This window comes from Harpia harpyja, chromosome 12, assembly GCF_026419915.1.
Source record: "Harpia harpyja isolate bHarHar1 chromosome 12, bHarHar1 primary haplotype, whole genome shotgun sequence".
Classification (NCBI taxonomy): domain Eukaryota; kingdom Metazoa; phylum Chordata; class Aves; order Accipitriformes; family Accipitridae; genus Harpia; species Harpia harpyja.
Genome location: NC_068951.1, coordinates 9,957,198 through 9,984,659, shown reverse-complemented (window position 1 = coordinate 9,984,659; position 27,462 = coordinate 9,957,198). Strand labels below are relative to the sequence as shown.

The 27,462-nt window shown below is 53.6% G+C and overlaps 1 protein-coding gene across 7 annotated transcripts in view; it reads right to left on the bottom strand.

Moving 5' to 3' along the window:
• The window catches only part of GTF2IRD1 (GTF2I repeat domain containing 1), a 68,771-nt gene that overhangs the window by 30,930 nt on the left and 10,379 nt on the right, over positions 1-27,462 (bottom strand). For all 7 annotated transcript variants that reach the window (XM_052804182.1, XM_052804183.1, XM_052804181.1 and 4 more), the window contains exons 2-9: positions 14,537-14,665; positions 12,358-12,499; positions 9,296-9,442; positions 5,355-5,538; positions 3,967-4,277; positions 3,420-3,509; positions 2,403-2,486; positions 1,241-1,424 (exon numbers count right to left, since the gene is read on the bottom strand). In XM_052804182.1, coding sequence (XP_052660142.1) covers positions 1,241-1,424; positions 2,403-2,486; positions 3,420-3,509; positions 3,967-4,277; positions 5,355-5,538; positions 9,296-9,442; positions 12,358-12,499; positions 14,537-14,659 — 1,265 coding nt within the window. In that variant the 5' untranslated portion in view covers positions 14,660-14,665. The remainder of the gene's footprint in view (positions 1-1,240; positions 1,425-2,402; positions 2,487-3,419; positions 3,510-3,966; positions 4,278-5,354; positions 5,539-9,295; positions 9,443-12,357; positions 12,500-14,536; positions 14,666-27,462) is intronic.

Sequence of the window (27,462 nt, the reverse complement as noted above, 5' to 3'; positions counted from 1 at the left end):
GGATTAGAAATAGGTGCTTCTAATGACTGAATTTTAGGCTTTATTAATGAACAGCATTAAGTCAAGTCAAAATAGTCATTTTATTCATTCTCTAAAAAAGGGAATGAATTTTTCAGCAAAAAAAAAAATTTAAAAAAAGCCTTTTAGCCTGTTGTGCAACCAAGCAATATTACAGCATATGCTTTTTAAGTAAAGCACCTTTAAATCTGCTTACAAGTCATTCTCTTAATTTAATTAACTTATTAAATGAAGCTGCTATAGGCTGGCTTTACCAACAGAGACAGTGGGACCGAAGTAGATATTGCTGAACCTTCACTTCACCGTGTAGACCATCGACCAGATGTCATGTGTCTCCTGAATATTGTATTTTGGTGCCACCCACAACTTTGCTCATAGGAGCAAAGTGTGTTCAGGGCCACGTGCCGGGGCCTGATCCAGCCTGGCGCAGCCCAAGTGGCGTGGGACAAAGTGGCTCCTCCACTGGCTGACATCTGGAAAGCTAATTCCTTCCAGGATGCCTAAGTCCTGTCGATGTCAGTGATTTTAGCTCCCTTGGGAGCCTTAGCCGGGGGTTTTCTGCGCCGTAGTTTCACACCTCTAGCAGGGAAACAACATCAGTGCTGCACAGGCAGGGACTGAATAAATAAATATATTATAAAGCAGATTTTCCTGACAGAGAAGCAAAGAGGGGTTGCGCAGTGCAGAGATAACCAGGAAAGCGTCCACTCCTCCTACTCCAGTGCAAATGCAGACACCAAGACACAACGCCCTGCCTGTAGGTGATACGTCCTCATCGTTGTATATCTAGGATGTCCATAAGTGATCACCACAAAACAAGGTGGAGGTGTGTCATGAATACGGATGTACCTCCTCCCGCCTGGAGGCACCGCTCCCATCTGCCAAATGCCATTGGAGAGAGTCATGCCACAATTGGAGGGTCCCGTTACCACCCAAAATGCTTAGGGTGGCACCGGCAACGTCTGCATGGACTTACAACAAGGTAGTGGGGCTCAGAGGTGACAGTGATACAGCCAGCCCTGCCACATCCTCGCAAAAAGGGAGAGAGCGATGGAAAACAGAAGTTTGGGGGGAAAAAAGAGCTGTTTAGCTCTTTTCCATAAAAAAGGGTAAAATGGGTTTTGGGTGTCCAAACAAACCCTGTGAGCACGGAGGGAACACAGCTTAAATCCCTGAGCCCCCTCAAGGCCATGCACTCTCCCTTGCCTTCCTTGCCACCCACCTTTTGATGACAAAATGGATGTTGTGCCTCTCCTCCAGTATCCGCTTGAGTTTGGGGACGCCGTAGGTGCAAGGTCTTTTGAAGGGTATTTTGTCTGGGATGCCAATGATTTCCACCGCCTCGGGGTCGCAGGCAATCTTCCGGTACGGGACGGGGACCATGTGGTCTAACCCCAAGGCTTCAGCTGAAAGGTGAATGCATGGTTTTCACTTAAACACGTGCTATTCCTTTTACAGATGATAAAATGAAGGTGTAATGGCTTGAACTCAAGCGCAGCAAGTGCCTCCTACCCTCTTCTCCTTTGCTTGTCCCAGAAGGTGAGCCCCGGGAGCAGCTCACCCATGGGAGATGGGACAACAGGGAGACAACGCAGCAGCAAACACAGGTAACGGTGTCCTCCAAAACCCCCAAACATGCCCAGTGTTGCTCAAACCAGGGGCGACCTGGCCCATGTGCTGTCCCCAACTTCCGCGTGACCGCAGCAGGTCGCTGAGCTATACAACTCACGAGTTGCATAGCACATATACACTTTATAAGTTACAGAGTTCATCTATAGGCCATAAATAACTCATGAGTTACACAGCACATATTTATAGCCCGTCTATAACTCATGAATTACACAGCCTGATGAGGATGGTACAGGTGACAACCTCTAGCCCGTCAACCCATTCCCAAGCAATTTCCTGAGCTTACAGCTGCCCAAACGCCCAGAAACTAACCCAAAAGCACTGCCCATGGCAAGGGAAGCGCCAATGACACCCATAAGCCGTGCAGGTGGAAAAACACAGCTGCAATAAGGACAATATTCTTTTTTCCCCTACCACGTTAATTTAAAACAGCCGCATGCCACTGCTCCCCGTCGCCTGCAAGTGCCGGCAGTGCCCGGGCACTGTGACCTGGCGTGCCACGCTTCAAACTAGGGCTGTTTTACAGCCCAGTTATAAATTCCTCGACAGTGGGGGGAGCTCCAAATGGAAATATTGACATAACCTTCAGCAGACACCCAGAGACTGGGAACTGCTGGGCTAAATGTGTTAGGAAGAGAAGGGAGCTCTAGCATATGGCTTCTGCTGCTGTGTTAGGGAACAAAAATGATTGCTATATAATGATATGCAAACCACAAGCGCTGCAGATGCATAATGGGATATTAACTCCTACTCACCATATCTGCTGTTAAACAGAATTTGCACGCACTCCCTAAGGGTGTTGATATCTTCAGTTTCTTTTATAAAACTGTCCCACTTATCTATCAAAACAAAATATAAGAAATAAGGAACTTCCATATGGTTCGTACACAGCAGATGCACTTTTCTCGCACAAAGCGCTGGGAAGCAGGAACAAGACTTTACTGCTTTAAAAATAATGATTTCCCTCTTCCTGAGCGGATTTTGCCAGGCTGGCAGATAAGGTCTGGGCTTCCCCAGCCCCAGCCCCAAGCAACCTCCTCTGCAGCCATGCATGTGCAAAGCAGATTCCTAAGAAATGACCCCATAAAACTTCTCAACCCTGAAATGAAAGACCCTCCGGGACAGAGCAAACTCAACCTGAAATGAACCTTTGAAAGGCATGGCCATTTCACAGAGGAGCTTTTTCATCCCCTTCTCTTTCCCAACTTTCCCACCCATATTTTTTTCTTCTTTTTAATGCAGGCAGGAGAGGGTTTTGATGTAAACACATCAGCATTTTTAGGTTGCATTTCCTTGGGTGGGGTGGAGGTGGGGAAATGGAAGAGTCTCCTCCCCACTGCTGACCCCCCCCCGGGCACCGCTGCAGAATCACGCCGGGGTTAGTGGGTTTCAGTTATTTTGAAATAACACCAAGCTTTTGTCGGGTATTTGCTGTTTGCAGCTCAGGCAAACGGCCTCACCCAGAACCATGCCTCGGTTCCCTGTGCATGAAGCGGAGATGGGATTTTCCAGCTGGACGGCAGCGCTTGAGGACCAAGCATTGTGAGGATGGCAGGGACGGACCCGAGCGGGGATGAAGGTCTTGACTGCTATGCTGAGACGTTGCAGCAAGTAAAGGGACAAAATCCCTCACTGCAGCATCTCCAGCACTGCCAGGTCCCCATAGAGCATGGGGATGGCTGGGAGACCGCTGGGGAGAGACGGGGCCAGGGGAAAACCTTTCCCTAAGAGGTGGCTGCTGGCTGCCCTAAATGCCGGAGCAGGACACAGACCTGTCTTGTCGTGGACAATGGAGAAGAGGATGCGCTTGGACGAGTGCACGTTCTGGATGAGGGGACCTCCAGAGACCGATGATTTCTGTCCTGGACAAGAGGGCAGACAAGGAGAAAGGGCTGATGAGAGCCTGACCGACGCTCCGGGCAGCCGAACAAGCCCCCGGATGCTGTCCCCCGCTGGTGACGCCGACCCGACCCTGCTGGCTCTCCTCCGTGCACCCTGGCCCGTGACGACCCGGCGGGGTCCCGGCCAGACTGAGCCCCCACTGTCCCCCCGCCCCGGCTGCCCCTCCAGCCTCGCGGCGCAGCACCCGGCGTTTCAGGGCAGAAACGGAGGTGCGCCCCGTCGGCACCTCGGAGGCACCCAGGGAAGGGCCGGGGTGGCGCGGCACGGCGGGGGTGTCCGCTCATCTCCACACGGGCCAAGCTTTGCACCGATTTTCATCCGAGGACCACCAAAACACCCGGGCCTGTCCCCTGTCAGCGCCGGGGGGGGTGGGCTTCACACCAGGCCCTCGTCTGAGAGCAAACTCCAGGCTATTACCACAGCAGTCGCTGTACTCCTGTGAGGAAGGCACCTTCAGCTCTCCCGCGGGCCTGGGCAGCAGCACCTCGCCGGCCGCGTTCGGCCCGGGCAGGCCGGAGGACACCTCTTGCTTTAGGTCGACGGCGATCTGGGTCGGCAGCGAGACGCCGTATAAGAAATTGGTGACGGCGACGGCGGAGGGGGCGTCCTGGCCGGCGGGTTTGGCCATGGGGCCGTTGGCACTAGAGTCTCGGCCGCCCTTGGAGGCGAGGGAGGTACAAGTCAACTCAACGCTGGGGTTCGGCTCTCGGCTGGGCTCGTCCGCTGGCCTGAGGGGAAGGGAAGGGAGAAGAGGAGGAAAAAACAGGTTCCTTTGGGTCTGTGGCACTGCTAAGCTGGGACAAGCAAGGATGTGGAGAGGGACGGAGAGCCGTGCCCAGGAGGGCGGGACATGCTGCACTGCCGGCTGCCGGGCTCTTTGTTTCAGAAATTACAGCCATCACCCAACCTCTTCCAGCTTCTTCAGGCACCCGGACCATTTTTGTCTTCTTTAAGTGGAGCAGGTTGGTCTTATGGTGGTTCAAAGCATTTATAATAGCTAGGGCAAAGCTGCCTAGCTCCACGGCCCAGTGCGTTTCAGGAGTAAAACAATTTGTGTGACCATAACCACTTGACTCCATTGCCTGCCCCAGCCCCCAGGACCCATGACACATTCAATGGGGACCTCAGGGATGAGCTTCAGACCGAGGAAGCCCACGTGCTTCACGAGACAGGCGGCCGCAAGCTCACAGACGGCTCGAATTCTGCGTGTCCTACTTTTAGCTGTCTCAGCCTGATTTTCCAGAAGTGCCGAGCCTTCAGAGGAGGTATTTGGTAGCACTCAGCATTTCTCTGAATGGATCCGAGGTACCGCCAGCCAGGCGAATGCAGAGGAAACGCACCCAAAACCACCGAGCTCCTTGTGAAAACATGGCCAAAATGGGGAGTTCGCCCCGTCACGGTCCCCTGCCTCCCTCCTTGTCTGGCATTAAAAACCCCATTTCAGCCTGGAAAGAAGCTTGCAGCGTTTATACTGGAAACCCCTCTGGAGACAGAAAAGCACTTATCTTACCGCAGCAGAAATTTTGGCGGAGACATGGAAAGCAATGCGGTCAATGTGCACGTTTACACGCACTTATAGGAATGAGTCCAGAACAGTCTCGAGCCACCCAACACTGATGAACTTCTGTGCCAGGCTGGGGTTTGGCACAACTGGACCCAGGTTTCTGGGTCTGGTGAAGGAGACGGGACATGGGAGGGACCCTCCCGCCTTCTCCGCACAAATTCTCTGCCATCCGCTGGTGTTATAAAAGCCGACATCCCGAGGGCTCACTGCCCTCCCGCCCCTTGGGAATCCCCCAAATTACCTTTTTAGCCTGAAGCGGATGCTGTGGCTGTGCTCTAGGATGGCCATCAGGGATTTCACGTCATACTCCATGGGTTTCTTAAAGCTGATCCCCTCAGGCAAGCCAGCCACCGCCAGCGAGCCTGGCTCTTTCAGGAACCTCTCGTAGGGCAAAGGGACCACGCTGCTCTTCCCCACGGCTTCACCTGGGGAGGGGGCAGAGTTACACACCGATGGACACCCCGCACCCCCGACCGTGGCTGAGCCAGGCTGGAGGAGCAAAAGCAAGAGCAAGAGATCCCAATGGAAACGTTATGAGAAGAAAACCGCTTCCTACCTCTGCACTTAGCACACAAGGACCAGCAAACTCTTTCTAAGCGCTAATTAATAAAAAGCTCACAAAAAGCCAATAAGCAGATGTCTCATCTTTTGGGTTGCACAGTAAAATCCTCGGTTGGGGTCACTTGGCACAAGCTCACCACCCGCGAGTGCCCGGACGTGTGCCAGCAAGGGATGTGGCCGCCGGCAAGCCGGGAGGGAGCCAAGAGCTGACAAAGGAGGCTGAAGGGCTCACGCTGATTTTTATCTCATGTTTACTGAGATATTCTGGGAACCTTATTTTCAGTCAGTTTTCTTATTTTACCTCCTGGAAGAATGGAAAGTACTGTGATTGCTAGTGCTGTCAGGCAGCCTCGATGCACTTTGAAAGACAAGAAAAAAACCCCAGCAGTCTCCCTCCATCCCACCATTTGCAGTCAGCATGAACATCAATACATTTGACTGCATGATCACCTCCAGCAGACGAGAAATCTCACCCGCTCCCCTTGACAATGGCCACAGAGTCCCCCTGTGTCCCCACCACGCAGGGCTGGCTCCGTTGTACCTCTGACACCAATATCTCCCCAAGGAGTCAGGAGCAAACTGCTTTCCCTTCCTCAGCAGCAGAAGACAACCAGCAAGCATCACAGCTATACAGAGATTTTCTAGACCAGCTAAAGAGCCCACATGCCCAAACCAGGGATGCTTACGGTGCTCTCCAGGCAAGACACTGTTAGAAAACCAGACCTCTCTGACGGGTTTCAAGGAATGGCCAAAACCCTTCAGCTGCTCTCTGTGGAAAAATTACTTTGGAAACCAACGCAAGTCACTGCGACCAATAAACCTGGTGCTGAAAGCATGAAGCAGAAGAAACAGCCATGCAGGAATGCGACCTGTCTGGCAAAGCAGCGTCCAGATGCAGAACATCTGGCTGCATGGCAAGGTGTCTGCGCCTTCGTCTCCAGGCTGAGGGGCAGCCAGAGAAGATTATGGGATCTTTAAATAGCTGTGGGATTTTATATTGTTGATTTTCTTTAAAATCTTTTCTTTTAATCTCTTCTTTAAAAAAAAAACCACCACCAAAAGATCTTACAGAAACCCTGGAAATCTTGTGACACTGTCAGCAAGTCCTTATTAAAAGTGATTTCTTCAACATGTTCTTTGAAGGAATGCGTGATAACTAACGACGTGCAGCTTGCATGAGCCATCAAGGTTCCTCATAGGTGGGATGGATAATGTTTTAATTAAGCCAATAACAGAAGTTTCAAAATGAACCTTTGAACCACAACACCGTGAGTACACTTTCTGCAAGCTGACGGTTTCCCTGCCCCAACGCACCAGCTCTAGCGGCTTTCCACCTCCCTCCACCACCTCTCTTTGTGATGGGGAGAAGCTCCCGATGCCCACAGTGGCTCCTTATCAACCCGACACTCAACAACTCACCAAACATATTTTTATGGGGAATGCGTTACTGTCAAAGTGACCTTCACCAAGCCTCGCGCTGCTGTGCAGAGGCTCACGGTTTAGCTAAAGAGAGACAATAATCATCATTAATGCCTGTTTAATAGAAGCCGGCGGTAATCAGTCATCCTGTTGGTGCGGAGATTACCAGGCTCTAGAGGGAATACGCGATCTTTTTGACTGAGCTTTTTCTAAGATTTTTTGTTTCCAATCCCTGTTGATGGGAGGCGACTGAAAGGATGGAGAAAAAAAAAACCCAACACATAAGAAAGATAACTGTTAATTTCTGACAGTCCTCTCGGTGTTGGAAACAGAATCACCCTGGGGCACGCACCTACTATCTCCTGCAGTATTTCTCCCCACTCAGCCAGGAGAGGTTCTTCCCTGTGGGCATGCCGAGAGGGGAGCATCTGCCCAGCGGGTTTTGCCATAGAGCGGCTCAAGGATGGAAACAGCTGAGCCTACTGAATCAGCAGCAAAGGCAGAATTACACCCAAAGCCAGAACTACACCCAATGCCAGGGCCAAAACCATTGGCCCAGGGATGCCCAACCTCCTCCTGCCACAGCAATGCCAGCCACCCTGGGTTGGGGACCCAGCCAGCTTGTCCCCGCGCACATCCGCGCACCTCGACAAGGTAAAGAGCATCGTAAACTCATCCCGACGGATGGGTTGCCTCGTTCATACACCCCACGCAGATGCACCCTGATTGAGCTTTTTTATGCAATTACATATTTATGGTATGTCATATATGAATAATTCCCATATTCCCAAGGCGCCTGCACAGCCTGGCTCTCTCCCAGCAGCAGGACAATGAGAGCTGCAGCTCGGAGTGGGGACCCAGCCAGCGCCGAAATGCCCTCCACACCCCGTTCCCTTGGCTCTTCTGCATTGCCCCCTCCTTCCCACTTGGGCCCAGCCTTTTGAAGCCAGCGAGAGAATGATTACCCCCATTCATGGGAATATTGCCTTCAAGTCCTTTAAGTGGTTTCAGAAAACCTCAGAGACTGTCCGACCCTGGGGGGAAGGGATGCCATCTCCCTTTTCTGCCTGTGAAGCCTGTGGCAGGTGCTGGCGAGGCAAGCACCGAACAACAGCCAGCAGCAGCAAATCCTGAGTGCGAGCCCAGGGTGGTTGCGGGGAGCACCCATTATCCCCCTCCCATCGTGCGGAAGTGCCCATTCCCAAACCCAGCACACAAACAGGGGCAATGCCTGCACTTCAGGCTCAGGGAGACCTGCACAGCTCCAGCAGGGCTCAGTAGCACACCCCAAATCCCAAATGGTGACGGGGAGCTGCACCCAGGAAAACAAAACACCTGGTTCTGCAGCTGGTCCAGCCACACAGCCTGAACTCCCCTAAAGCATCACACTGGGTTAATGCAACCCACCGAGCAGCACAGGGGAATATTGGGGCTCACCACCCCATTTTCCCAATCCAAACTCGCTGTTCCTACCCAGGCCAGCACGGCCCTAGAGGTGCTGCCGGGGGACGAGCCGGGATCACGGCTGCTACTTCCAGCCACTCCACAGGGGCTCCAGCGGGCACCTCCTGAGTGAGAAGCAGGCACTGCCGCTGCTCGAGTTTCTGCAGCTTGGGCCCGGAGAGAGCTCTGCAACCCACTGGGTTACATATCAACAGCCATATGGTCATCTACATTTTAACTGCAGAAGCTTTATTGCCGGGGATGATGCATGTGCTGGAACGGCACCAGCTCGTCTCTTGGAGCTGGGGCTGCGGGGCCGCCTGCTAGAAAAATCATCTTTTTTCCTTTTAAATAGACTTGCCGGGGAAAGGGGTGAGTCTCAGCAGAGCTCCGACACAGTACTTGTGAAAGAGGTGCTATAGACGTGGCGTCAAGGATAAAGGTGTGCTTGAAAATCGCACTCAGGGCATGGCAGACTTCCCTGGCTGGGGGGACGGGAGGATGCTCCCCCCAGCATGGGGATTTTTTTTTTTGTCCAGTTTGGGGCACTGGAAAGTGGTGAAGCAGTGGCCAGATCCCATCTCGATGCAACGCTAACCCTACGCAGGAGCGCGTCCCGCCACGCTGCCCTGCCAGGCGCCTGCTCCCTCGCTGGGGAGCTGGGCTAGGGCCGAAAGCCGCATCCGGCGGTGGCGCCGGGCAGCTCAGTGAGCCCCGGGGGCAATCCAAATCCCCAAATGGAAGCGTGAAGGTTCTTACTATAAAGCACATCAAACACTTCCTCTACCATCTTCCTGAGGAGGTACACGTCTGATCCCTGGTCCGGGGAGACCCTGAGCACGCTTCGCCCACACTCCTTGGCCTTCTTCTGCGCCTCCGCGTCCTGCTCCTTCCTCTGCTGGACTCCTGCAGGGGGGAGAGGAGAAAATGGGAGACGCTGCGGTGAGAAGAGGGTTCACAGGCGATTTTGAGCAGGTTTTGAGCGGCTATGGAGTGATTGAACCCCCAGGCCAGGTTACACCAACTTCAGCCAGGGCTGAATGCATCCCTGGCCACCAAACCCCAGGCAAGATGGGGTCCCGTGGGCAGCGGGCCCCTTGCCGCCCCAACAGCATCAGCAAACTCCTCTGGCTGGGCAGGGGGGTGCCCCGGGTCTCCCACCCACCCCAGCTCCCCCCAACTCGGATGCCCCCAATATGCAGGGGAACGTGCTGGCATGGGCAGCATTGCCAGCAGCTCAGCTGGGAGTGGGGTTGGTCATCCTGTGTGTGCCCCCCCTTCCCTGGTTGTACCCACTCAGCCGCACTGAAACTGTTGTGATTAATTGGGCAGCGCATTTCTTTTCTCTGGTTTCAATCTGCTTAGCCTTCAATCTCTCAGGAAAAGAAAATCCGCCTTTCTTGGAGGCTTTTTTACCCTTCAGCGTCACGTAGCTCAGTAATACCAGCTATTTCCTGCTAATTTCCCCCATTAAACCTCAAATAAAGCATATCTTCGGCAATGACTTCCTTGCATCTCTAAACGCACAAAAAATTAAACACTACAAGTGCATTATTGCCGTTCTATCCAAAGTGATTCGCAAGGGATTTTCCTTGGCGAAGGACTAATTCCTTCATCATCCTCGACAGGCTCTTGCCGGTGATCAGCCCTGGATGCTGCCTGGGCGCTCAAGGAGGACCTCGTGGATCCCTCCTGTGGAAAGAGCTGATGGCTGGGACATCACTGGAGTGGGGGCAAGAGCAGCCCAGGGTACCCACAGAACTAGACATAAGAAAGGAGACAGCCACCCAACACCACGCAACCCCTGGCAAGCTCCACATGCCTCCCATGGCATGGGGAAACGGGCCCTGGAAAACTTTTTTGGGGTGTTTTACCAAGGTGGTGATATGCGTCTGCATCCACACCCTCCTACGACTGACTGTCCCTCCCGGCTGGGTGCTAACTCTCCTCCGTTGACATTAATCCTGATCACTGTCAAGTCCCCCCGTACACTGGGAAAGGCTAAGCCAGAGGTTCAGATAAAGGAGGGCGTTCAAGCAAGGTCTGCGCGCCCAGAGAGATAAGAGGCTTCTTACATCTCCCAGCGATGTCTGCTTTAGATTATTTCAGATCCTTTCTAAGGGGGCAGCTAGACCATAAATCAGAGGCACTTCCAGGGATGCTTTCCACTGCGTGCCAGTTGTAAGAGCTTTATGGAGCGGAGTTGAGCCTGGGCCATTTATAATTCAAGACAGAGTTATCACGTTTCACCCTGTCTCCAGCATCAGCCGCTTTGCCTGAACCCCATCATCAAGATTTTGTGCTTTCAACCAGACGTGACCATTTCATTTTGACAAAGGTGTAAATGAAACCAAAGGAGAGGGGAATCAGGATCTAATGTCAGGTGCCTTGCCCCAGCACAGCGGTAGGTCACCAGCCAGGATATATGTATATATATTTCTAAAAGTGAGATTTGCAGATGGTCATCAATGCTGTGAGCTCTAGGGAGACACAGTTGGCATTTAATATATAAGAGGGAGCTCCCTCCTGTTGGCCACCCTGCTGCCATTCACCACTCGGGTACCTCCCTGCCTCTCGTGGGTGGTGGGAAGTGGAGGCAGTCACCCAAAACGTCCCTGAAATGCCACCTGTCCTGCAAAACGCAATGCACCAAAGCAGAGGATAACTAACGACAGCTCTCCCGGGTGCAAGTGGTGTGGTGGACATGGCAGGCAGCTGCCCACGGCGGGCAGGACGGAGGGGCAGAGCGGAGCCTTGGCAGACAGCCACTCCTGCAAAGCCGTGCTGGCTCACCCCGCACACGTGCAGCGAATAACCCAAGCAGACAGCGACCCTGGCAGCTTTACAGCGCTAATATTTTCACTAGACTGAACCCTTCCTGAGCCATCTCTCCAACGGATTAAGCACCAATATGGTTTCCATCAACACCATGCATGTGCACACATAGCTGGGTCATTTCTCTCCACCAACACCCCGCCATGGGCAGCGTGTGCAAGCAGATCGGGTCTGGGGTCCCCCCAGTTCTGGGGTCCCCCGCACCACCAAAGCCAGATCCCATTCCAGCTCCTGCACGGAGTGGGGAAAGCAGCGATTGGCACTCCAGGGATGATGCCATCCAAGAAATGCAGGTCCCCATTCACAGCACAGCTCCCACCTACCCCTCAGCTCCCAGGCTGTTTTCAGGGAGCCAGCAGAGGCACGGAGCTGGCATGGAAGGCTGGGTGCCGGCCTCACCACATGCAGGGCTGCCGCTAGTCACACACGTCCCTGCGATACCTGGTGACGCTGATCTGAGATGGGGGGGACCACAGCTCTTGCTCAAGGCATCCTTTCACCACTGTCAGCCCCTCAAAAAAACAAGCAACTCCACAACCAACACTCCCAGCTCCCAAATTCATCCCTGTTTTTCCAAAACCAGGAAAAAAAGCCTTGGCCCAAGAAAGCCCCTCTGCTCCTGGGGGGATCACTAGGACAAACTATTTCTGCTAAGTCCTCAAAAGCCACTCCAGCACACTCGCAGCATTGATGCAGGCCGACAGCGCTGGGGGATCAGAGCAGCCATCCAGCCCCAAGCCACCCCAGGGATGCTTTTGGAGAGGAGAGCTGGGACATGCAGTGCCCTCCGTGGAAGAGGAGAGGCTCTGGCTGCACCCAGCCGCAGTTCCTACCCGCTTTCTCCATTGCTTTAAACACCGCTCAGTCCCACGGACGGACCACGCTGCGGTGCCCTCCAAATCACAGCCCCTCCGTGCACAGTGAGGGTCCCAGCTGGCACAACCAAGCTCGGCGCAGGGGAAGACCGCGCCAGCAGGGATACTCACTGCAAAACTTCTGGAAGTCAGCTTGCAGCTCCTTGCGGGTGCTGAGGAAGACCCGTCCCTTCTCGGTGCCCACCACGAAGGCACTCTCCTCGTGGACGGCGATGCAGGCCACCTCTGCGTTCAGCTTGGAGAGCGCCGAGCACTGTAGGGAGGCACCAGGTCAGAGCAGCTGCAGGAGCATCCCCACTTGGCACCCCTGCCATTTTCCAGTGGAATTTTTTTCTTCCCATCAAAAGATTCTCCCATCAAAAGCAATGTTCTGGTTTGGGTCAGAATTTCATGGGTTTTATGACATCCCCTGAACACTTTGGTGACTTTACAGCTCCAGAAAGGTATCCAGCTGAGCTATGCTTTGCTGGAAAACAAGAACTATTTACCCATCATTTCGCTTCACTTTTTCCTATCCTAAAAGTAAACATTTTATAGTATTTCTTTAAAAGAAAATATTCCTGTAAAAAAAAAACCAAAACAACAACAACAATTCGTATTTTTCCACCAGCTCTAATGAAATAAGGAGCACGGGAATCTTATTTCAGCTGCAGAACACTAATATGGTCAAAGTCTGGATTAGTCGAATGATTCTTCTTGTACAGTTATGCAAAACATTAAAGAGATGGAAAAGACTTCCTCCATTAATCCATTTTATGTAACGTGCGCTTCCTGCTCTACATAATACACATGTGTATGTGGTTTTATTATTATTTTTTATATTATAATAGTTACACAGTGCTGGCAGCCTGAATCATATTCCCATAGCTACAGCACCGACACTATGAAGACACTATCCCCAGGTGATGATTTAAATGGGTAAAACAGTGGGATTTTCCCATCAGCAGACCCAGTTAGACACGTCACCTGCCCCCGGCACTGCGGAGGGGCCGGAGGATGCTGCCAGCCGGGGAGGGAGCAGGACAACAGCTGCCCATGGACCAACCCCCCCAAACTATCTTCAGCTCACCACATGCATTTACAGCAAGTTTGATTTGCGTGGGCTTAAACCAGTCTTTATACTGGGTCATTTTACCTCCTGCTCACCTTCTTTGAGAAGAAGGTATTGAATCACATCCCCAAAAATAGATATTTTTAAGAAACCTCCTTTCAAAAACCCAGCAGCCAATGGAAGTATTTTGCTCAAAAAGCCCAACACTCAAAAAATAAATACAAAATCTTGGGGATGTGAGATTTAGAGGCAGACCAAATCCAAACCCTAAGCCTGCTTGACGACGTGCACGCGGCCCTGTGGTTTATTTAGCACGCACGCAGGCAGCCAGGCTTCAGTGAGTGCGGAGCCCGGCCCTGGTGAAGCGCTGGGATAAAGGCTGAATTTCAGGAGCAGCCTGGCCTCCTGGCCCCGGTGTCAGCACGTAACGAGGACTGCAGAATAATGTATATTCATTAAGAAGCCAAACTATGATAACACGATTTGCTGTACGGGATGGCACATATATAAATCATCAAAGCCACGTGGGGTGCGTCAGCTCCGGAGAACCTGCTCCTTAGTGGAGAGGTGATGGTTAAAAAGAAGGAAATTAGTATTAGTGAAAAAACCCCCCTACCTGCGTAGAGAAGACGCATCCAAGATAAATACATTAAATACGACTTGGCTTTAAAAAGGGAGGGCTATTTAGCACATTGCATTGCATTAGATATTTGTTACTACACATCCGCTTTCCCTTCTTGATCACATTCACAGTTAAAAATAAGATTAGCTCTGGTCCACGAGACTTAATCCAGACAGTTATCTTGTTTATGTAAGCACGGCTGACTTAGGCAAGGTTTCCATCGGGAATTCTACGTCAAAAGATATGAAAGTTATTTTCTTTGTTCTCGGAGATAAAAGCCATTGTTCTCCTGTTGTGTAAAAGCTCACGGTAACATTGGTAAAACATCAAGAAAAAAAAAAAAACCAACCACCCTACATTCAGTTGATACCAACATAAATATTAATGGGAAAACAATACACATCTGAGATTAACTTGGGCTGACTTTATGATCCTTATGGCTGTCAGGGTGGTAGAGGATTTTTATTTCCCAGCTCCGGCAGCTCCCTGGGCTTTCCGGCAGCAAAGGGGAGCAGGACGAGCTCGACAGCCCTCCTGCTTCAGCCCTGCTCCCAGCCAGCCCCATTAAAGGGAGGTGAAAGGAGGGAGGGGGGACAGGGATGCCACCAGCCTCTTACCATGGAGTCTAAGGCAGACACTAAGCTGGTGACGATTTCGTCTTTCTGGGGAAAAACCATATTCCACTGGTCAGCTCTGGAGGTGTTGAGAGTCACATCTAAAGGCTTCCCTGCCAGGGCCATATTCACCTAGAAATAGAAAAAAAAAATGGTATAGCCATTGTTGTTACTGACAGAGCTGGCGCTGAGCATCGCCAGTGCAGCCCAACACCAGCATATACCATGGGCTATGGTGCAACACCGGCATGGATACACAGGGGAAACTGAGGCACAGAGAAGACAGGGCCAGCCTGAGCCCCATGTTCCCCACGTCTCCTCTGCTAAAGGCAGATAATTGCGGATGCTGCTGAGCCATAACCAAACCCCAGGGCCGATGCTGCGTGTCCCAGCAGTGGCCAGGTCACCTCTGCCCTTGGGACTCACCCCCAGGGAGATGCCACCACTGTGCAGGGCGCACTGGACCGACCGTGTGGCGGGACACCCCAGATGAGCAGGCTGCGGCCGTGCCAAGCCAAAGGATGCGGTGCTGAAGCCGATGTGGAACGCTCCCGTGACTGAGCTCTGCAGGCAGCAGTGAGCAAGGGGCGACACGTGTCCCTGCGAGGACAACGTGCCAGCTGTCCCTGCGCCTCACTTCCTATACCCTGGGCAAGAGGAGAGCCTGGAACCCAAAGGTGTCCCTGAAACGGGTCAAAGCCACAGGGTGCTCTGCCTTCATCCCAAGGGAGAGAGGCAGCTCATGGCGAGGGGCTCTGTCAGTGAATCATCCCACCCTGTAGCTCCTGGGGGACCATGCCGGTGGGAGCGGGACCGGGCGGCATGCAGGGACCCCGCATCCGAGAAGGGGCTTAGCCCTGGGAGCTCCGTCCCTCACTGCAAAATGGGGGAAAAAAGGGGGAAAAATGTCGGGGCCCAGCCACACGTGCAGCAACTGCGCCAGGTCTCTGTGCCCTGATGCACATGTCTCACCATGACCCATGGCGTGGCGATGCTGCAGGGGAAACTGAGGCAGGGGCTCGCCCTACATAAATCACCCCACTCCCACACTGGGGCACCCACACCTGATACAGCATCACCCCCCAGCACCCAACACAGTCCCTCCCAGCTATCACCCCTCCATCCGCAGGGCAGCATCGCACCGCCCGGCTTTAATCCTGCGGATAAAGGGTGGCAAATTAGCCGGCAACGCTCAGGAGCCACTCGAACTGGATCGTAAATCATGCGCTTGAAGCCGCAAGCGGATAAAAGAGGCCAGAGAATTTCTAACAAGGCGAGACGGGCAGGAGCCGGGGAATATGAATGAAGCTGCCTGTGTGTAACTTGATTTGCGGCTCAGCTGATAACCACGGCCACTTGGCCCTGCTGAAAACAAGGGTTAAAAGTCAACAGCAAAAACCCAAATTCACCTTCCTGCCCTGGTTCACACCCATGTCCAAGCAGAAGGAATTCGCATGCAAAGCAGGGCCGTGCCGCCCCATGCAACCAGGGAAATGGTGGATTTTTGGCCCAAAATAAAAAGTTCCCCCATGCCAGCATCTCTGCAGGTGCCTCAGCACGCAGAGGGCAGGGGGCTGACGAACATGCCCTCAGCCCTGCAAAACCTCACTGTTACGTGGGCATGCAACAAGCTAACGAGGGTAGAGACAATTCTCCGTTAAACAATAATGACTGAATTTCAGAAATTGCTCTTGATGAGTCCTCCAGGCTGGCTTCCCCTGCGTTGTCGGCCGGTGAGAGCAGGCAAGCAGTGCCGAGGCCTCATCGGTGCTTTTGGAGGGCAGAGCCATAGCTGCAGCCGTGCCAGCACTTCTGCTGCACCATGCTGAGAGCCACCCAGCAAAATCCTCTTACGCCCAGCTGACACTTCTTAACGAAGCTGACAGACTACTCTTCTCCCCCAGGACGATCTTAGGGGGGGGGTGGAACCCAAAACTAGGCATCAGCTTGGAAAATAAAGCAGGAAACCGAAGACATGGTCCTGCAGCCTGGGTGCTACCACCCTCTGGCACAGCCCCCTGGACATCCCACCCTGGGGACAGGGCTCTGCCAGGCACCTCCAGCTTCACCATCATGAAGGATTGCAGCAATGCCAGGAAATGGTCCGCCTTGCTCCAGCCCTGCAGTTTGTGCATGGATGGATGGATGGATGGACGAACAGACGGACGAGGGACCATTTCACATGCCAGCTCCCGAGCAGCTCCCTGTGCAGAGCCCTGCGGATGCAGGGAACTCAAGATTCCTTCTTTTAATTGATGCTGTGTTATTAAGACATGCCTTGTTGCAGCTGGCAGGGAGCAGTGAGGTGACGGCGGTGCCGATGCTGGCCCGGTGCTGATGCCAGCCCTGAGCCACTCTCCCAGCCCGCAGGACACTGGGCAGCTGAAATGCTGGGCTGGGGCCCAGGCATCGCCTGGGGGCTGCCGTTGGGAAAGGACTTGGTCCAGGGAGCATCACTCCCTTCTTAACCCCCCCAACAAGCACTCACTTGGAAAACAGCCTTATTTTGTTGCCCGTACATATTTCTGAGTGTCCTAACTATTATTAAATATGATGGCTACGACATGGATGTTCTTGTTGCCTTCTGGCAGTGTTTTGGAGAGCCGGTCCCTGCCTTGGTGGGGCTGGTCGCGGCCCCTCGGAGAGCTCAAGCTGCACCAACCTGCTTGGCCACGGCCTCCCACGGGAAGCGGCACTTACGGGGAAGAGATGCTCCTCCCTCAGCTGCAAAAAGCAAAATCACAAGCTGGATCCCGTCCCAGAGGGAGAACCGAAGAGAAAGCCTGGGATAACGTCAGTGGGAAGTGGGGCAGGGTCCCTGCACCCCCTCCATACCCACTACCTGCTCTGCAGGAGACCGGGACAAAAATAATCCCTTTCACCTGGCTGATCATTTAATAAAGAAAAGGGAAAATCACTCAACAAGAAAAAAAATCGTAATAAAAATATGATCCAAGTAATACAACAGGACTTTAAGGGATGGGGGGAACAATATTCCTGTAGAGCTTTTAATCATTTGTGGTCACGAAGAGAAGTGACAGCGGATTTAAAAAAGGGGGGAATAAAAGGGAGGAAAAGAACTTCACGGCAAGCACTAGGCTTATTCAAATCAAATTAAGACATAGGGCTTGAAGTTGTTTGTCTAATCAAAGGGAAAGTAATCTTTAGGAAAACTGGGGTAAACCATTCTTATGGCAGTTTGGGCTGGTGGCAGGGAGCGAGGTGGGTAGGATGGGTGCAGAGCATCCTACCCCCTTTCCCAGGGCTACACACACCTGTCCTGCTGAAATCCCACCCCAGGGCCCCCAGCAAGGGGTTGGTTTCCCCCTCCTGGCCCACAGCAGGGGCTCAGCTCCAGCCCCAGCCCCATTCCATCTCTGCATGCCAAGTCCCGTCCCCAGGGGTGCAGGGTGACTCAGGGACTGTCACGCCGCTGTCACGGGGCCAAAGCAAACATTTGCAGATTAGGGGTTTTTTTTAATTATTAAAAAAAATTATTATTTAATTTTATTATTATTTAATTATTTCTCCCCTGCATGAGTCTTGCGGGGACGGGACAAGCAGCACAGGGATGAGGGTGCCGTGCTACAGCTGGCATCGGATGCAGGCAGGCAGCCCGCGTGGGCCATCACCTGCTCAGCTCTTACGACACCTCCTTCCTCACCTCCCTTTATAATCCTGGGAAAGATTATAAATTTGGCCCCAGGGGAGTTTCACTCGTGAATCACCTGAGCTGCAGCAAAGGAAAAACCAGGCGCGTGGGGAGGCTCCTGAACCCCTGCAGAAATGGCAGTGGTCCCCCCCAACCCTGCGCCCGCAGCAGGCGCATCCCCTCTCCATCCCCCCCCCCGCTGACCGCTGCTGCGGGGCAGCATCTCTCCCCAAAATAAACATCCTCCAGTCTTGCACACTGTGTCACTATTTCCAAAGTGTTTGGACCAATCAAAACAGAAAAAAAAAACCAAAAACCCCCAAGCCAACAACAACCCCCAAAGGAAATTTCCAAGCAGAAAACTGTTATTACATCCCTTAAATTATAAACAGGTTCAATTAGGAGAAACCGAGGGGACTTTATGCGAGCCAGCAGTTCACATGGTGCAGCCCCAGCATTGCCTGCTGGGCTGGGGCTCAGTTCATGGCAAAGACGGGTGCTGTAAGCTCCTGATGTTGACTTTTGTCCCCCTTCTTGCTCATCTTTTCCAGTCTTACAGCAATTGCCAGCCCCGTGCCACAACCAGAAGCAACAGTATCTTATTTATTAAGTTGAGCTGGTATTTCCACACTGCCATGGCGGAGCTTGAAGAAGGAGCTCCACAGCTGTCCTCCCCGCTGCTTTCACCTTGCCGGGTACAAAAGCCTTATTTAGCATAAACCCCCAAATCCAGTTTCCCAAAGGGAGCCATGCACTCGCCTGGGACTCACAAAACTGGGCTGAACTTGTTGCCGGCTCTCCTCATGCCTGCCGCTCCTTCGGGCCACCCTTGCCATCAGAAAAAAAAAGGCAAAAACCCCTTTTTTGGGAATTACCCAAGGCCAAACCCAGTGCAGAGTGGGAGACACCATGAGATGGGAACAACCAAATGCCCAGGAGGGACCGAGGACATCCTGTATCTGCTTCTTCTTATATTGCTTTCTACCAATACTGGTTTTAAACTGAATTGAGTGATTTATTTCTTTTTTTCCTGCAGCTCTACTGTATCTTAAAAATGTAACCCTGGCAATTTTCACCGCATGAAGCATCTCCTTTAATGAGGACACCAGATCACTCAAAACCATTGCAGGGCAAAGCATCCGATGGCCAGTGCCTCGACCCAAACCCATGAGCGCTGGGTGGGTGCAATGGCCATGTCTTCCAGCTCAGCCCTTAAACCACCAACTGCATCCAAGGGCGACAAGCCAGAGGACACCGGCTCAGCCGCAGGACCAAGGAAACCACCAGCATGGAGCGTGTCGGGGTCTGATGGCAGCAAGGGAGAAGCGAAAAGCAGGGGAGCAGCATGGTGAGCCCCAAACAGATGCTACTAGTCTGCAGCATCACCACGGAAATCCCCCCGCCCGGGATGTTTATAAAGCCTTTGACCGCATGGGCTGGCTCCCACTTCAAGGAGCCAAACAGGAATTTAAATTAATGACAGCTTTGACTGTTCAGCACTTTGGGGGGGGGGGGGAGAAGAAAAAAAAGAAGAAAAAAAAGACCATCACACCAGTCCTGCCTGCATCTCCACACAAGAGTGGCTGGAAATTATCTGCTTACTCATTTTTCTAGGAAGATTCTGCCTCTTGCTTCAGTGGTGCTGGTGAGACCACGGGAAGCCCAAGTGAGCCAGCCCAATTCCAGCAAAATATTCAAAAAATTTAAAAAATATCAATATATATTGAATATAGATATTCAAATATATGTATTCTAATATATCTATTTTATATATACATATATATTAGAGGTAGGTCTTAAGATGGGCTTACAGGCCATTTCCCCTCCCAGGGAGAGGACGGGCAGCCTGGGGGTGCACTAGAGCAGGGGAAGGCACTGCTGGGTGGGGGGCTGTTAAGCTACCAGGCACAAAAACGACTTTTGAAAGTGGTATTTGGGCTTCTTGGCCACCCAAAATGCTCGATGAGCCACAGGACATCAGGTGCCACATTCGGCCACCTCCATCCCCGCCCAGGACCGAGGGAGCAGGACTGGCACCCGCAGCCCGTCTGGCAGGAGGGAGGATGTGACACTGCACCCAGGACATGGATGTAATGATGACCCACACGAAACGATAAGATGACCGTGATTTTATTTGTAATTGCCTTCTACTCTGGGAGGGCACATTTAAAGGGGATTTTTAAAAATTACACCGGCCCTGGAGGACGTTTAAGCAATTAGCCCTGGCTATCATCAAACACACTTTAAAATCCATCAGGAGCTGTCCTAATAGGAGCCAGAGGGACAAATAATGTCCTTTGCTAGTGCTGGGACAGCGTCCCCCCTCCAAGCGAGGGGCCTGTCCCCTTGTCCCTGCTGGGGACATCGCTTTGGGACAGGACCCACACTAAGGGTTATCTCACCAACGAGGAAGGGGCACTGACCTGGAAGGTATTTCGCTGTTCCCCTCCATCGCAGGGACTTTTGAGGTTCCCTTTTTGGCAGGCAGTTGTTAGCAGCGAGGTGCCCGGTGAGCTGGAGCCGCTTGAGCAAAAAGCCCTGGAAACCACATAAACCGCAGCAAGGCAAAAGCTAGGGGTAGGGACCAGGCTTGAATTTCAACTTGCGGTTTTTTTCTAATCACTTAAGCAAACACCGGTATCAGCGGAGCTGGTGGATGCGGCCAAAGCCATCTCCGGTACAGGAGCACCATGGCACTGCCCTGCACTTGCCGAATAACTGGCCTTGGGGTTTTTGCCACAGCAGTGGAGATTTCTGCTCCGTGCAGGCAACTTGCTCACGGCATGATGGCTTTAACCCGCCCGTGCCGCCTGGCTAAGCCCTAATCCCTTACGCCTAATTCAGCGCCAGCCTCTGGCCCCCGTGGCCGCATCCTCTCCATCCTGAGGTGGCACGGGGCGAAGCCATGCAACTCATGCAGGGGCAGTTTATTGCTTCACTAATGATGCCTCGTTAGCAGGCAGTCAGTGAGCTGCACGTTCGACACTGATGCCAGTGGTACAGCAGATAAGTGGGGTCCAGGGCACTCACAAAATGCCCAGCAATACCCTCAAGTGTCTAAACACCCCAAAGAGCCCCCAAATTTCTAATCTCTGCCCCATGCATGGGTGCCCCTGTGGCACAGCCCTCCCAGGGCAGGCAGGGGCTCTGGGTTTTGGGGCACCCCAGGTGCTGCCCTGCCAATGCACCCGCTGCAAAAAAGCATCTGCTGAAGACATATCTGCATCCCCCAGGGGTGGGTGCTGGTGCACCCTCAGCCCCATAACCTGGTCCAACTGCTGCCCCATAACTGCTGCCACATCTCTCCCCACATCCATAAATTTCCCCCTTTTTTTTTTTCTACTTTTCAAGCTGGTACCTTTTTGCAAAAGTCTGAAAGCAGCAGAGGGGGGACAAACAGCCTCTGGCACAGTCTGGGGCACCTGACCGCTTGTGCCCGCATCCCCACTGTGCCAGCAGCCCTTACTTCGCCAGCTCTGCCGGCGCCCCAAACCCTATATTTTTCGCCCCGCTCCTTCCAGCTGGGTAGTACCGGGCAGAACGAGCTCCCACCACCAGACACCTCATGCCCTGTTTTATTTTACCGACAAAACCCAGGGCACCTGCTAGAAAAGCTCCTCACATAAGCGCCGGCACCACAACATCCACCGGCATCGCCACCACAGCTCTGCTTTCCCAGATAATCCATCGCCTGCTGCGGTTTAGTCCCACTTATAAAAGAAGCAAAGAGCCAACTGGGGGCTCCCGTGGGGGGATGTGTCCGCTGCAGGAATTTAGCTTTCCCCCCCAACCAGGGCACTGCATTCTGCTGCTGCCTTGTTTTTCTTAAGCCTGGCCTAGGCGCCCACACAGATATAATATAGTAAAATTATAGTAGGCTTCTGTATAGCGCAAAGAGAGACGGATCAGGATCAAGTGCCCTTCAGAAGCTGTGTCTCATCTCCCCCAGGATAAACACTTTCATGTCACGGTGGCTGCTGGGGGGGATCGCTCTGCCTGTGAAGCTCGAGCAGCACAGCTTTCAGCTCTAGACAAGTTTACACGCTGCAATCTCACGGCAGGCAGGCACAGAAGCTCTCGCTTCAAGCTACTGCCTCTTCATTTATTAAAGAAAAGAGGGAAAAAAGGGAGGGAAAAAAAAAGGAAGTGTTAATCGGAGCGTTCCCACTGTTGCAGGGGAGGGATGCTGTGAGCATCGTGCATGGAAAGTGGCCACAGCTGAGCTGGATCCTGCCCTGGTGGCCCCACATGGGTGGCTGGGGGTGACGAAGCTGGAGATGAGCTTCATGGTGCCTGATGGGTGAGCAAAGATGCCCAGCCATGGGGAGCTGGGTGCTTGTGTGGCTCCCAGGGTTGAGCCTCCCTCCCCGCGGGGACATCCAGCCCCAAAACCCATCCCACAGCACCATGGCAGGCAGCTCAGCACCCCTTCCCGTGCTGGCACTGGGGCAGCCTGGACAAAACCCGGCACTTCGCAGTTCCTAGAAGGAGAGGCGGGCAGCAAGGGTACGGATCCGGCATCCCACGCGCCAGGGCTCAGGTTGCACTTCCCAGAAGCGGGTGAGCAGGGGAAGCCAAAATTAGCAGGCGACTAATTCTGCCCCTCGGTACATCCCCTGCCCCTGCACCGCAGCCGATGGGGAACTGTGAGTCCTGACTATCGCGAAAAGATGCCGGCAATCCCTTGCCTAGAGAAAAAATGAGATGAAACAAGCCCAGAAGCCGCAGGATGACCTGCAAGGCAGATCCTGGGGGTGCACCAACCCCGGTCCCCAGCCCTGTATCCCCTCGCACCCCTCTATTGATACTGAGGTCCAACTCTGCACACCAGAACGGGTGCTGGGGCAGGGGAAAGGAAGGGAGATACAGTTTCCAGCCTCTGGTTCAGCGGTGTGTAAGTTAACGCTGGGGTTATTTAAAGCCCAAGTTTTAGCAGCGTTCAGCTACTGGTTGCGTGATCAGGATAAAAAATCGCAATCCTAATTCCTGGCCCCCCGGTGCCTATGGCAACTGGTATCCGTCTCCTTGGAAACTAATCTCGTGGTATTTGAACAATGTACCAAGGGCCTTTAATCTCCCAAACACTGTAAATCTTTATTCTAGCCTGCTCTCCTCCTACCCCAAGAGCCAACATAAAAAGCCTGTTGTTTTCTGTGCAGTCACCGAGAGCCTAACTTGAATTTTATATTACACAGGCACATGGTTTTTTGCTTCCCCCCCGCCTCCTGCCATTTTTTTCCCCTCTAAATTGAAGAAAAATCCCATGTGCACGACACCCACAGGTGCTGCAGCACCGGCCCCACATCCAGGTACAAGGTTTGCTTTCTCTGAACGGCACCCGATGCCCCATCCCAGCTGTCACCCCAGTTTGCGTGCCCACCTTGCATCCATCTAACTGGGTGCTGCTCCAGATGATGACGATGATGATGATGATGATTATATTCTGAATTAGCTAGCAAAAAAATCCCCAAACTGCAAATATACAAAGACACAGTGCCCAGGCTGGGGGCAACAAGTTTGCAAGGGCTCAGCAGAGGATGGTCCACCCCCGTCCTCGCTGTGGGAGTAGATGCTGGCGGGCACCTCGTCTTGCTCCTCAACACTCAACCCCGATGCTTTTTTCTTTTCCAAAGCTGCTGTTGATGGCACCAACCCCCCAGCTCCCAGGCAGGGCTGGGGTGGCCCTGTCCCCCGCCACCGACCCCAGCTTGCGGCCACCAGTGCTCATCACCCACTTTCTGCTCTGCCCAGGTAATTACCTCTGTGTAAGGAGGTCTCTCATAGAGAGCCGTTACCTAATCTCATTATGGTTTAATTTTATCTCTAATATTTCTCTCTGGTTACTGGTGTCTCAGTATCGCGTATTCCCCGTGTTACAGGATGGGCTATTTGCTAATCCCAGGCCTGGCTCTCTGCCACATAAATAAGCTCAATAAAAAAATAAAATGGCTTCTAAGGGGATGAAAGGAGGCTCAGAGACAGGAGCATCCCACCTCCCGAGCTCCTCGCTCCTGCCCGCTGCCTTCTCCCTTATTTTACTTTACAGGACAAGTCAGAGAGGCGAGAGCAGGTCCAGGGTCACCCCGGTGTTTGCCCTCTACTCTGGTCCCATGGCGGGGAGCACGCGTGTAAAGAGCTGGTGCTGGCTGCGCCTTGTCACCCGCAGCCTCGATGCCTGCCCAGAATCGGGTATCCCACGCGGGCAGGTGACTCACCACCAAGTCTTCGGTGAAGCCGAGCATCGCCCACGCCGGTGTGACCCTTCAAGGGAGACAGGCAGAGCGGCAGTGCCGCCGGGGAGGAGGGAGGCTGCCGGCAGCTGCCCACCCCAGCCAGCCGGGATCCCCATTTCCTTCCCAGGCAGCCTCTGGTCGTGGCACCAGCCCCGAAACCTGCTGTTTCTCATGCAAACCCCGCCATTACCGCAGTGCTATCAGGGCTCGGCATCACCGCCGGCTGCCAGACACAAACAGCCGCGGGTGCCACACGGCCCCCACCCACCCCAGGCAGAGGCATCACCCTCCATGGTGAGACGACACGCCAGGAGCCACCGGGTCTGGCTGAGGACGGCTCTGCCTTCCCTGAGCCCTGGCATCATGACTGGGGCTGTAACGCCGGGTCCTGCCATGCTGCTCCTGCATCCCGGGAGCAGCAGCTCTGCGGCTGCGGGGGTCCATGGGGGTCCCCAGCCCGTGGTCGGGCTCCCCAGTGGCTGGTAGAGCCATGCACCTGCAGCTGAGGTGTCCCCACCAGTGTGACCGTCCCTACAGCTCTCATGGGGAAGCTCTCATGGGGAAATTCGCCAGCGTCTAATATAGCTTGGGGGCACATCACTAAATTTCCCCCCCGCTGTATTCACAGGGGCTCGGCTTTTTTTAACGCTGTGCCCTGAGCACCGTGAGCCCTGCCGCGCTGGGTGGCAGCCAGCCAGCAGGCAAGGGACAGGCAGACAGACGGACGGGAACAAACCCACGCCCCGGAGATGGTGATTACACACCCATGGGTCCCAAATTGCCGATTCCCTGGGGATGCCTCCGCTCCTCGGGGCTGTAGGGAGCAGCCCACGTGCATCATTGCCTTCACCTGGGAAGGACAACGCAGCATGCCGGGGGGGTCCCTGGTGGTGCCGGGGTTCCGCCTCATCCCCCTGGCGGGATTTGGGGTGCGGTGGGGTGGGGAGGGTGGCAGGCGCGGGGCGGAGGCGACGGGAGCGGCCCTGATAAGTCGGCGATCTGAGCCGTGACTCAAAGGTCGCCTGGGCTGGCATCGGGGCTGGCCCCGGGGAGCCCCGAGAAGACAGCCCCGGGCTGGACAGGATCCGGCCCTAAAATACAGCCAGGGCCTCTCCCACATGCTTCTGCTCAGAGTCACTCTGGGACAAGGTGACCGGGCCGCTGCCACCTCCTCCCTCTGGGGACACGCTGGCGATCCAGCTCCAACACGATGGCCTGGGCCAGCATTTCCCTTCCTCTGATGCCTTGACCCCCCCGAAGCACACGAGCCCCTTCTTTCCCAGGGGAAAACTGGCCTGGGATCAGCCCTGGTCCCTATAACCTCCGGGGGATGCCGGCCCCCTCCGAGCCTCGCTGGTGGGCCAGCTCGACTCACTGATCCTGCGGCCAACCCGCCTTGCCCTCTTGTCTCGCTCACCCCATTTCAGGGTGGTTTAGCAAGGAAAATCAGTCAGCAGAGGTGTCCCCAGCAAGAAGGGGCCCCCCAAGGACACCGAGCCCCAGCCCCGAGCCCCCACGGTGCCGGCACTACCATGACCACAACACGGCGCATGGGCATGGGGCCGGCGGAGCCTGAGGTCTCACAGAAACACATGTTCCCCCCTGCTAAATTCCAGCTTAATTCTCATTTCCATTGTGTTATGAAACACATTATCTGTTGAAACTAAGTCAACAGTTGTTTGCATTTACGTGTAAACACAGCAAATATTAGGAACGGGGCCAGCATTATATTTGCATAGGAAATGCTGCCTGCACTGCCCTCTCTCCCTGGCTCTTCTCCATCCCTGCAGTTAAAGACACGGGGATGCAGGGAGATGGTGAAACCCAAAACCAGAGCAGCCCGAGAAGCAAAAAAACCTTGTTTTTCCCCCTTTATTTTTATTTTTGTGCAGCAGGAGAAAAAACATCCCTTTAAACCCACATAACGCACCAACACGCACACCCCTTCATCTTGGGCCCAAACCGAAACCGCTTCAAATTCCCAATGATACACATATCTTATCGGGCCTGCTTTGCATAGTGCATAAATATTTATTTGCTTTTAATCCTGCAAAGCAAACCTGCCTCGTGGCACATTTCCCTTAATCGGCAGCTCCGGCGCCCAACGAAGCGCCAAGAGAAGCGACGTCGCAAATTCACAGCCTGCTTTAGGTGCGAGGGCAGGGAAATAGGCACCCGCCGTCCAGCACCCGCCGCCTCTTGGGGTGCCTGTGGCAGGTTCGGGGGGTGCCAAGGCAGCTGTAAGATACCCCAGTTCCTCGCCACTGGGGAGAGCAAGAGCCCAGCTCAGATGCCCCATAAATAGCAGAAAATAAATACATGTGCATTGTGGTTTGGGCGCGGGAGGTGGCTGGATGCTCATTTAGCTCCTGATGCTTCCAGGAGAGGTGATAACAGGGGTTGGGACCAGCCCCTCCAAAAAAAGAGATTTCTGGAGCTGTGCATAGGGAGAGCACCTTGTCACAGGGAAGGCAGAGGGCACGCAGCTTTTTTTTGGCTCGCAGCTTATTTTTTTCACATGCACTTGTCAGGTTGAAAAATGGAAACCCTCTGATGTCTTCATCCATGAGATGGGAAACAAGGGGCTGCACCGCTGGGGACCAGCTCAGGCTCTCCACCACCCCAAGTCAGGATGCCACCAAGCACAGATGGGTACCCCAAACCCCGCTAAGACCGACACAGCCTCATACGGCACAAAACTTGTAGAAACTGATAAAAAAAAAAAAAGAGAATTTTCAAATACCAAATCACCCCAACACCAAAAGTTCCTTAATTACCTCTTGCTTCAGCCAGGCAGATGGGAAGCAGTGCGCTCGCCCGCATCCATCCCTGCTCCGCAGCGATCAAAGCATTCGCATCTGGGCCCACGGAGCCTGAGATTGTGAATTTATTTCTTGATCAGTTCCCCTTAAACGGGTGGCAAGCAATTAGGCAAGGGGTGCCCACTGCCCAGGTGCCAAGCCCAGGGGAGCTGGTGAGCTCTCAGCACGGCTCTTCGCACTGCACGCACCCAGGGCAGGTAAACACAGAGCTACTTTATAATG